Genomic DNA, 12,177 nt, shown 5'->3' with positions numbered 1-12,177 from the left:
CCGTGCTGCTCAGGCTCATCCTGGCCTGCTGCGCCTACTGCCGCAGAGTTGGGAGAGGCTCCGCCATGGCAGCTGCGTTCGCCAGTGGTGAGCCCAGCTTCTGGCTGAGTGGCACTCCTTTGTGGGAGTGCACTGACCACCAGGGTGCAGCTCCTGTGTCGATCATCTGCCCCCTGGTGGTCAGTGTGCATCATAGTGACAGGTCATTCAGGTCGTTCCTCTGTAATGGTCGCTTAGGCTTTTATTATGTAGATTCTCCCCTCTTTTTCTTATACTTGTACATCACTACTAGGTACATCTCTCTCCTGCTTAGAAACCACCTGTGGCTGCATGTGACCTTTAGGATGAAGTTCAAGCTTTTTCCCTGGGTTATTTAAGTCATCCACAGTCTGGGTATGGGCTATGTTTTTCTGAGCTTCCTTTCTACTCGTTTCTAATCTGGTCCTCTAGTGCTGGTTTTCCTTTGTTTTTTAATTGGCCCCTAATGCATTTTGTGTATTGAGCCCTGCTTATGCTTTTCTGGCCCTTCCCTACAATGCCCTCCTCTCTCCTAATGTACTAGTAAACTATCCCCCTACTTTAAAGCTCTTCTATCTGTACTTGCCTTCTGACCCCACTCCAAGCACAAAAATGCTGCTGACCTCTGACCATCCTCAGCATGTTCAAACCCACTCTTAGTCACTTGGTCCTAAACTGAGGCACACTGGCAACCATGGTTATACTAGTTAACATTGTGGAGAGCAGGAGCCAGATCTTTTGTTTTTGTGTTCCCAGCAGCATCTAACAAGTGATTCTCAACTGTGACTGTCCATTAGTATCACTTAAGTAGCTTTAAAAACAAAACTAAACAGAACCTATTAGGGTTGGGTCAGGAACCAGTGACTTGTGGGAACTCTCTCGGTGACAATATGTGCAGCCGGAGTTGAGAGCTAGTAAGTGAGCACAGTCTCCCAGTGAACCTTTTTGACACTAGAGGAAAATGGAGTTTGAGCCCTCTGTGCATATCACTGCATCTCTGCCTGGAGGGTTCAAAGCGACCCTTTATAAGACTTGGGTAAAAATGGCTTATTCAAGCACATATGAGTACTCATTATGTGCCAGGCACTGGTCCAAGTGCTGAGGTCACTGCAGTGAACAAAACATGTCCCTGTTAGCCTGGCTGAGTTGCTCAGTGGTTAGACCATTGGCCCACAGACTGAAGGGTCGTGGGTTCAATTCCTGGCCAAGGGCACATACCTCCATTGCAGGTTCAATCCCTGGTCCCGGTCAGGGCTGGAGTGGGAAGCAGCCAATTGATGTGTCTGTCTCACATAGATGTCTCTCTCTCTCCCCCCTCCTCTCCCTCCTTTCCACTCTCTTTAAAATATCAATGGAAAAAATATCCTCGAGAGAGGATTGAAAAAACCAACCAACTAAAAAAAAACATGTCCCTGCCCCCTGGAGCTTCTGCTCTTAGCCATGGGAAAACCATAAATAAGTAATGTCAGGTAATGATGATAAACACTGTGGAAAAAATGAAGCAGGATAAGTGGGCAGAGAGAAAAGCAGTACTTTCATATACGCTCGTTTCAAAGACATTCCCCATTTGCCTTAAAACAGCCAATGCTTTAGAAACCAGCCTCCTCTGATTAAAGTCTGAGAGCCAGAGCCGGCGGGCCAGCCAGTATTGAAGTAGGAACTCTTGCTGCCTCTTATCTATAAGCAGAGGGCTGAGCAGTGTCCTATGGAGCCAGAGGGACCCCAGAGAATGGAAGGCTGGAGGGGAGGAAGGCAGGACGGGAGGGCGGCGTCCTGGAACAAGGGACAGGCAGGGTGCTGTGGATTCACACCTGGCCTGGGACCAGGGATCCGGCTGTGAACACTATTCAGGACAGTATGTCAGCTCTCAGTAACCAATTTTATGTTGTGGTTGTGCCCCTCTTACACTAAGGATTACAATGCGATTATCATCACTTTAAAAAGATGACACACTTAAGTAGCCCAAACTTTTTGTTTCAAAATGTTTCTCTGTCAATGAACATTCTTTGTAGCTTCGAAGTGGATGTTTATTGAAACGAGTTGTCAGTTTCTTTAATAATATGCAGCATGTATTTCTTTAGTAGGTGGAAAGCATGGCAGATATTAGAGCAAATATACACTGAGTGGCCAGATTATTATGATCTCTGAATGCATAATAATCTGGCCACTCAGTGTATATCCTATAAAATAAAAGGCTAATATGCAAATTGTCCCCTCCACCAGGAGTTTGACCAGCAGGCAGGCCGGCCAACCACCCATGTCCCCTCCCTTTGGCCAGGCTGGCCGGACTCCACCCATGCATGAATTCATGCACTGGGCCTCTAATGTTATACACACACACACACACACACACATACACACTCACTGAGTGGCCAGATTATTATGTGTTCAGAGATCATAATAATCTGGCCACTCAGTGTATATTTAAGGGAAGGGGGAAGGCTTCATCTGGAGGGCATTTTTCTGTGACCCTTTACTTCAGGCACTCCTCCCCGAAAGTCAGCTCCTGAGGTGGGTGGTCCCTTCCACTGAGGGATACTGCTTTGTAGCTGGAGATGTGGCTAAATAATCTGTGTGCGCCTGTATGTAGCAGTTTTAGTAATGGGTATATCATTAGTCTCCTTACTGATATTTCCTTAAGGGTATGGGAAGGTTGAGCACAGGGAGAGGTGCTTGATTCTAGGACTGAAATTAAATCTTAAGAAGGTAGACTTTCATTGTCTTAACCACTTGAAACAGTAACTTGAGCAATGAAATGAAAGATCAGGCATCTGTCGGTAAACGGATTGATAAAGCTACTTCACTCAGGTTGTCAGGCACGTCTGGGGAGAGAACAGCAGCTGGTTGATTCGAGACAACCATGGAGCAAGCCCTTCACACCGAGGTTGGGAATTTCATTTTTAGATCACAGAGATATCTCCTTTCGCCACCCCTTCCTGTGGTAACTGAATGCAAGGCACATCCCCTTTGCTGCCGTCTGTCTTTTTGTTCCTACACACAATCCAAGAAGCCAAGAAAACCTAGTGCCGGCGCTCAAACCCTGGGTCTGAGAGGGAACTCCCCAGGCAGCAGGCTCGGGCCTCTGCCCTCCTCCCTAGCAGTCGGCAGCAGCACCTCTCGCCAGCACCTGCCACGCGGGTTGCAGCCAGGCGGAGGGGAGAGAGCAAGGGAGCGAGCGCTGGAGGGGCCAGGCTGGGCGGCAGCGCAGCGGGGCGCCCACCGGCGGAGAGCTGCCTCCTTGGCCCCAAGGGACAGTGGCGAGGGTGGAGCACCAGGAGGGGGCGGGGAGGAGTCGAGAGCAGCTGCGCGGCGGGTCTCCAGGGGGAGCCAAGATATAAGGGCGGGCCCTGCATCGCCCCAAGCATCCTTTCCCCTCTGGACCCCGCCCGCCAGCGCACAGCCTGGCTCGCGGCTGCTCTTGCCTGGTGTGACTTCTTTGTGCTGTGTTTTCTGCCTGCGCCTCATCTCTGCAGGACCTGTTCGTCCTTCTTCGGGCTATAAAAAGGCAGATGATGAGATGTCCCGGACCACGTCTGTTGGAGACCAGCTGGAGACACCAGCCCGCACCATTTACCTCAACCAATCGCATCTCAACAAATTCCGTGACAACCAGATCAGGTAAGAGAAGGCAGCTGAGAGACCAAGAAGCAGTGAATTCACAGCTGGGATGAGGCTCACCTTCCTCTTGTTAGCTTTACCACGCACCTAGCCAACCCCCACCCGAGTCTGCTTCCTCCAGCCCCTTACACTTCTCTCCCCCTTTTCCTCCCCCTAGAGCCTGCAGTCTACACCCGCTTTTCCAGTGGGGTCATATGTATTTAGGCTTTACTTTTCTCTCCGTTGCCTCTATTCCTTGCTTAGGCAATGTGAGTCCCAAGAAAGTTTTTATTCAAAATGAGGTGTCATATTTTTCATCCCTGAGCTCCCTCCCAAAAACCACTGCCCACACCCCAAATCCTGTTTTAATACAGTTGATAACTCTTCTTAGCAATATACAGACCATAATGTGGGGATCTGCTTTATAAAGGAATCCCACAGGTCAGAAGGACTCACATACAACTCTAAATGGTCCAGGACATTTGTTAAGAGGTCTTTATTTGCTGGGAAACTTTGCCCAGAGTTAGCAGAAAGATGAATGGAAGCTAGCATGTGTCTACTATTTGCTGCCCACTGTGTCAGATGCTTTAGCTATACTAGCTTTATAAATCCTCATAACCTCCTGAAGAAGGCATTATTACAATAAGATCAGGAAACCGAGATAGCAAGGTGTTAAATAATGCATCTATGGTCATATAGCCACTGAATGGCAGAACTGGAAATAGAACCCAGCCTGTCTGACTACTATGGTTCAAATTCTTTCTGCTGTGGACAGCTAGGTCATTAGGCATGGGTGTTAATACGTTTTAAAATTTCATTAAATTTTCAGGCTTAGATAACATTATCTCTGGGAGTGACTTCAAAGGATGTAGTTCTTTCTGCGGGTGGCTCAGAATACCAAGTTCAGGTGTAGAGAAGTTAAGTGATTGGTCAGGTTACACATAGATTATTGACAAACCTGAATTCCAATTCAGTGTTATTTCTAGACAGCTCTGGCTAAAACTTTGCTATTGTTATATGTTTCAAGTATTGCACTATAGCAGTAGCACTTGTATAGGCTGCTTAGCTTGACATCTTTATTTAGAAACAACTGGCTGTTGGACATTAATGTAACTTGGTAGGATTTGGAATAGAATAATGGTTCATATTACATGGACATGATACCTTCATTTATTAAGTGAATGTTAGGCTTTATTTTGGGTTTTAAGAATGATCATTGGGACATATTGTATACTTAAAAGTGTAGCTTAGAAGAATAGCTGAGGCCAAATTCAAATAAAGAATGAGCTTGGTTTAACATACGGAGCATCAGCCACAATGAGTTACCATTTCACACACTAGGATAGCTCTAACCAAAAAGACAATAACAACTGTTGATGAGGATATGGAGAAATTGGAATCTTCGTACATTGCTGCTGGGAATGAAATATGGTGTAGCTACTTTGGATAACAGTTTGGCAGTTCCTCAAAAGGTTAAATGTAAAGTTGCCATATGATCCAGTAATTCTACTTCTAGGTTTAAATAACGAAGAGAAAATGAAAACATGTCCACACAAAAACTGTACACAAATGTTCAAAAATGTTCATAGCAGCATTGTTCATAATAGTAAAAAAGTAGAAACAATTAAAATGTCTATCAACTGATGAACAAATGAATACAATGTGGATATTATCCTGTATAATAAAGAGGTAATATGCAAATTGACTGTCATGCCTTCACACAAGATGGCCGCCCCCATGTGGTCACAAGATGGCCAGCAGGGGAGAGCAGTTAGGGGCGACCAGGCCTGCAGGGGAGGGCAGTTGGGGGCGATCAGGCCGGCAGGGGAGCAGTTAGGCATCGATCAGGCTGGCAGGGGAGTGGTTAGGGGGTGATCAGGCTGGCAGGCAGAAGCGGTTAGGGCAGCCTTGGGCAAACTACTGCCCACGGGCCGGATCCAGCTGTTCTATCCGGTTCTCTTGCTCTCTCCTCTACTCCTTTACTTTGAATTTATATTAGTTCACACAAACACTCCATCCATGCTTTTGTTCCGGCCCTCCGGTCCAGTTTAAGAACCCATTGTGGCCCTCGAGTCAAAAAGTTTGCCCACCCCTGGGATAGGGGCAATCAGGAAGGCAGGCAGGCGAGGAGTTGGGAGCCAGCAGTCCTGGATTGTGAGAGGGATGTCTGGGTCCCAGATTGGAGAGGGTGCAGGCTGGCTGAGGGACACCCCCCCCTCCCCCCAGTTCACAAATTTCGTGCATTGGGCCTCTAGTTTGACCATAAAAGGAATTAAGTAGTGATATATGCTGTGACATGGGTGAACCTTGAAAACATGCTAAGTGAAAGAAGCCAGTAACAAAAGGCCTCATAATACAGGCATACCCAGGAGATTTTGTGGGTTCATTCTGGACTACCACTATAAGTGATTAAGTATTACAATAAAATGAGTCCTAATCTTTTTGCTGGTGGAGGTTCTTGTCTTCAATTAGTAAAAAAATAACATCTGTGGAATGTAATAAAGCAAAGTGCATTAAAACAAGGTGTGCTTTTATATGATTCCATTTATAAGAAATACCCAGAAGAGGCAAATCTATTGAGACGGAAGATAGTTTAGTGGTTCCTAGGGCTGGGTAAGGGGGAATGACTGGTAATGTGTGTCAAGTTTCATTTGGGGTGATGGCCATACAACTTTGTGTGAAAATATTTGAAATCATTTAGAATCCTGCACTGCCAATATAGTTCCATTTCCTTATACCTTCTAATATATATTTCTATTGAATGACTTTTAAAAACATAAAATTTCACCCTAGCTGGTTTGGCTCAGTGGATAGAGCATCGGCCTGCAGACTGAAGGGTCCCGGGTTCGATTCTGGTCAAGGGCACATGCCCAGGTTGCAGGCTCGATACTCAGTAGGGGGCATATAGGAGGCAGCTAATCAATGATTCTCTCTCATCATTGATGTTTCTATCTCTCTCCTTCTCCTTCTCTCTCTGAAATCAATAAAAATATATTTAAAAAGTAAACTAAAATTTCTTTGTAAAAAGATTTATACTGTATAAGGATATGGAATTGAAGAGTCACTTTTCTTTTTTTAACTATAGAATATTTCCATAAAATATTTTAAAAATACTTTAGTAATATTTTGCTTAGTTCCTATTTAATTTTGGTATCCATTTGTGCATACTTAAAGTTGGGAGAATGAAATAAAGGTATTTGTTTTTTTCTAAATTCTCTAGTTTCCATGGAAAATGGAGATTTGAAAAAGGGGCCTCACAATCTGTTTGTAACCAAGACTCAAAGCTGATTTTTGAGATTGATTTTATTATTAATCAGAGAGCTTTCAAGTGGCTACCTGTTTTACAGTTTGATTTGTACTTGTTTGAAGTGGGGAGAAATCAATATGGTATGTACAGATTGGCTAGGAATAAAGTAGGTAGATATAAATTATTCTATTTAAAGCATTGTGTAAGTGAATAATTGAATTAATTGACATGTAGTAAATATTAAAATTTATAGAATTTTTGAGCTCATCACTTATACTATGAGCATAAATTTTAGAATGTACTGAATAGGATCCAAGAAATTAAAATGTGCCCCCTGCTGTTCTGTAAAATGGCTTTTGAATATTTGTTTCACCTCAATTGTGTATTTAAATAGGAATTGCTAATGGTGATGTGACTTATAGTTTATTAAGGGATTTATTATAAAGCTTCTTGGCATTATAGTTTAAGGATTTTATAAAAATGATAAGCCACATTATTTTAGCACTTCCATATTGCTGAAGTCAAGTTTCATAAAAATTGATTTTTTAAAATGAGGCTTTTTAATGTTTGCTAAAAGTTGATAAAGTTATTAAAAGGAGTGTTTTCATAAAAGGGAGTCGATAAAGGATTTTTTTCTTAATATAATTTTTCTTGAGAAAAGATTAATGTTTTTTGTTTGTTTATTTTTTTGAAGGCTGGGCATGGAGTGTTTATTACAGATTGTTTGCTTCTAAATTGAGCTTTTTCAAGAGAAGGGACCACGTGTGACTGATGAGGCTAATGCTAATTCATGGAATTATTTGGAAGCTATCTACCTCAGGAGGCGGGCCCTTGCTAGGGCAGTTTTCTCACTTACCTTCCCCACTCCAGTCACTTTCTGGCTTGGAACTGCGAGGATCATGGCAGTTAGCTTTTGCCTACTTTCATGAGCAACTGGCATTTTTGAATTCAAGGGAGATATCAAAGTTTGCTAAAGATGGAGGTGGCTGCTGGGTGTCGGAAGAGGTCAGTGAGGGTTGGTGTGGTAAATTCAGGACAGGAAATAAAGGTCCAGCCTTGGGCAAACTACGGCCCGCGGACCGGATCCGGCTGTTCTATCCGGTTCTCTTGCTCTCCCCTCCGCTCCTTTACTTTGAATTTATATTAGTTCACACAAACACTCCATCCATGCTTTTGTTCCGGCCCTCCGGTCCAGTTTAAGAACCCATTGTGGCCCTCGAGTCAAAAAGTTTGCCCACCCCTGGTCTAGACTCTAGAGTTAATGTTTGGACTAATGTATCCAAGAAAGAGGCTGGGCCTGGTGAGTAGGAGTAAGAAGGTCACCAGAGATGGTAGACTATAGCCTATAGGGGAATGGGTGACCTGGTAACTCCAAATTCCAAGCAATTCCTTGAAATGCTGGCAGTGTCTATGCCATGGAAATGATGTCGCTGACACTGAAAATAATATGTTTGGTCTGAAGCTGTGGCAAGTTGAAGTTTTCAAGGAGAAACTTCATTATCATAATTATGGAGAAGTATGACATGGTCTTTTACTCCTAGGCATTAATTTTCTAGGATCTTGAGAACAATAATAACTTTCTTCATGCTCTAGAAATAGTGATTAATGGAATATTGCAAAGTACATATACTTGTCAAGGATGGTATTATATGTCTACCTAATAATATCCCTTTTTCCTGAAGTATACAATATCTTCTTTTAAATATTTCTACAGCTTTATTGAAATATAGTTCACCCATCTAAAGTGTATAGTTCAGTTGTTTTTAGTACACTCACAGAATTGTAAAACAGCATCACAGTTAATTTGAGAACATTTTCATGGCTTCCAGAAGAAGTCTGTGCCTTTAGCTGTCATCTCTCTGCCCTTTTCTCCCCCAGCTCTAAGCAAGCACTGCTCTATTTCATATCTCTATAGATCTCCCCCTTTTGGATCTTTTCTATGAATGATATAATTTCATTTTAAGTGTTTTAAGTTAAATATTAAATGTGTATAAAAAGCTTGCTATTTAGAGGCACTTGGTGGCAAATCTTTAATTTCAAATGTGTTAAGTTAAACTTTTTTTTCTTCTTCCAGAAAATATCTTGAAATAACTTGCCGGAATATTTATGAAATCCTGATAGGGCATATGCAGTTTTTTAATGTGATTATCATATGCCATTGAAATAGTGACTTTCAGGGCTGTAAGGCTGTTTTCTTCTGTGTTTGAAATGAGGTCTTCAAAGCATTAGGAATGTTGATTGATAGTAGTTTTGAATGAGTCATTGGTGTCAGGTGGGAGTTTTAACTAGCAAAAGCCTGCATTAAAACAGTCACTTGAATTTGGTCATACTATTGCATTTTTTCAGGGTGGGTTGACTTAAAGGAAAGTTGATTTGTAGAAATATTTTGTTGGTTTTGCCAGCATAAGTTTAAAATCGAGTTTTGCCTTTGTCGAAGGGGAACTGAGCATGTGTGCCAACTTTACAGTATTGTTGTTTTATAAGATTACTAGAGGCCCGGTGCACAGATTCATGCACGGGTGGGGTCCCTCGGTCTGGCCAGTGATCGGGGCCATTGAGGCCGTCTCACCCATTCCTGATCGGGGCCTATCCCAGGGGGAGGGACCATGGGAGGTTGGCAGTGGGAGCGCACTGACCACCAGGTGGCAGCTCCTGCGTTGAGCGTCTGCTCCATGGTAGTCAGTGCATGTCGTAGCAACCAGTCGACCAGTCATTCGGTTGACCAGTCATAATGGTCACTTAGTCTTTTATATATATAGATGCTGGGATCCTAATGTCAAGAGGCATTTCTGTCTTGCGGAATGAGGAGAAATCATCTTTAAAAACCAGTTTGTACATACATAGTGGTGATAGATGACATGTGTAATTCAATAACTAACATTACCAAGTGCACTAAGGAGGAAGATTCTCCTTTAAGTGTTTAAAGCTGCAGAATTTAGGTAGGATCTGGTCTTAATACTTAGGTTGCTTCCAACTTAAAAAATAATACCAAGATCTGAGAAATAGTCATAACTTCCTTTTGATTCATGCAAAGATCAGTTTTTTAAAAACTAAGGTTTACATATCTCATTTGAGAAACTGCTCATGTCAAGGTTGGCAAAGGTAAACATGTATAAAAGTCCTAATCAAGAATAATTGGTTATATTGAAAGCATTCCATGTACCTACCTAAGACAGCCTCAAGATTTTCTTCTATGTACACTGTTTTTATTTATCTGTTTGTTTATATATTTTAAGAAAATTGTATGTATTTAAGGTGTACACCATGATGATTTTATACACACACACACACACACACACACACACACACACACACTAGAGGCCCGGTGCACGAAATTCGTGCACAGGGAGGGGTTGTCCCTCAGCCCAGCCTGCACCATTTACAGGGATTGACTGCCCATTTACAGGGATTGGGCCATGGGGGTGTGGCCAGCCTGGGTGAGGGGCTGATGGCTGTTTGCAGGCTGGCCAAGCCCCCAGCAGGGACCCTCACCCCATGGGGGTGTGGCCAGCCTGGGTGAGGGGCTTAGGGCTGTTTCAGGCTGGCCACACCCCCCAGCGACCCAAGCTCCCAGCCCCTCCTTTTGTTTTTTCAGTGCCTCCTTGAGCGGAGGCCAGGGCCGGCTGGAAGCAGGTATCTGGGATTTATTTATCTTCTATAATTGAAACTTTGTAGCCTTGAGCGGAGGTCAGGGCCAGCCAGGGCGGGCGGGAAGCTTGGATTCCTCCATCACCGGGGGCAACCCAAGTCTCCTGCTCGCTCCAGCTCCATGGCTGCCACCATCTTCGTTGGGTTAATTTGCATACTCACTCCTGATTAGCTGGTGGGTGTAGCGGAGTGATGGTCAATTTGCATGTTTCTCTTTTATTAGTGTAGATAGTGAAATATTACAGTGAAGCAATCACAATAATAAAGAGCTAATATGCTAATGGTTGGGATGCTGTTAACACATAATGACCCATCGCAGGAGGCTGTCTGCATGGGGGGGTGGGCGGAGGGGAGGTGTTGCTCCGGAGATGGGGCAGAAGCACGGGGAGGCGCTCAGAGAAGGCGGGACCAGCCTGATGCGACTTGAGGGACTGAGGGCGGGGCAGAAGTGGCCAGAGAAGGTCAGAGGGGTTGGGGGCTGGGCCAGGTGTGCTGGAGCTCTGCATGGAGAGGTTTGGGTGTCAAGGCAGGATGGTGGGTGGGTGGGCGGAGCTGCGCCATTTTGTGAGCTCAACTCCTAGTTAACATACAATCTCCTCACACAGTTACCATTCACTGTTTTTAAATTAGAGGCAGATATACTTGGTTAATCTCCAAGCCACCAACTGCTGTTGTCCTGTATTTTCTGATCATGAATGTCACAGCATGTTGAGAGTCCTTAATTTATACATATCAGCAGCAATTAATGCCATAGGAGATTCTTGTAATCAGAACTTTTATCAGGGTTACATGCCTGGACAAGGCTTTTGAGGCATTCTGCAGATAAAAATATGTAAATCGGGGGACTTCAGCACTGAGTGTTTCAGGTAACCATTAAAAACATGAGCTTTCTTGAAATGTATTTTTTTTTAGTTAATTTCTATCTTCTTTTTTTTAAAATAAATCTTTATTGTTCAGATTATTACAGTTGTTCCTCTTCCCCCCACCCCATAGATCCCCTCCACCAGGTTCCCACCCCACCCTCTGCCCTTACCCCCACCCCCACTGTCCTCATCCATAGGTGTATGATTTTTGTCCAGTCTCTTCCCGCACCCCCACACCCCTTTTCCCCCCAAGAATTGTCAGTCCACTCCCTTTCTATGCCCCTGATTCTATTATATTCACCAGTTTATTCTGTTCATCAGATTTTTTATTCACTTGATTTTTAGATTCACTTGTTGATAGATATGTATTTGTTGTTCATAATTTTTATCTTTACCTTTTTCTTCTTCTTCCTCTTCTTAAAGAATATCTTTCAGCATTTCATATAATACTGGTTTGGTGGTGATGAACTCCTTTAGCTTTTTCTTGTCTGTGAAGCTCTTTATCTGCCCTTCAATTCTGAATGATAGCTTTGCTGGATAGAGTACTCTTGGTTGTAGGTTCTTGCTATTCATCACTTTGAATATTTCTTGCCACTTCCGTCTGACCTGCATAGTTTCTGTTGAGAAATCAGCTGACAGTCGTATGGGTTCTCCCTTGTAGGTAACTAACTGTTTTTCTCTTGCTGCTTTTAAGATTCTCTCTTTGTCTTTTGCTCTTGGCATTTTAATTATGATGTGTCTTGGTGTGGTCCTCTTTGGATTCCTTTTGTTTGGGGTTCTGTGCACTTCCTGGACTTGTAAGTC

The 12,177-nt window shown here is 43.5% G+C and overlaps 1 protein-coding gene across 3 annotated transcripts in view; it reads left to right on the top strand.

Moving 5' to 3' along the window:
- The window catches only part of ATP8A2 (ATPase phospholipid transporting 8A2), a 700,434-nt gene that overhangs the window by 100,454 nt on the left and 587,803 nt on the right, over positions 1-12,177 (top strand). For all 3 annotated transcript variants that reach the window (XM_080660784.1, XM_080660782.1, XM_080660783.1), the window contains one exon: positions 3,492-3,636. In XM_080660784.1, coding sequence (XP_080516910.1) covers positions 3,492-3,636 — 145 coding nt within the window. The remainder of the gene's footprint in view (positions 1-3,491; positions 3,637-12,177) is intronic.

This window comes from Plecotus auritus (genome assembly GCF_963455305.1).
Source record: "Plecotus auritus genome assembly, chromosome: 3".
Lineage (NCBI taxonomy): Eukaryota > Metazoa > Chordata > Mammalia > Chiroptera > Vespertilionidae > Plecotus > Plecotus auritus.
The sequence above is the reverse complement of the archived record's forward strand: the minus strand, read 5'-3'. Positions and strand labels throughout refer to the sequence as shown.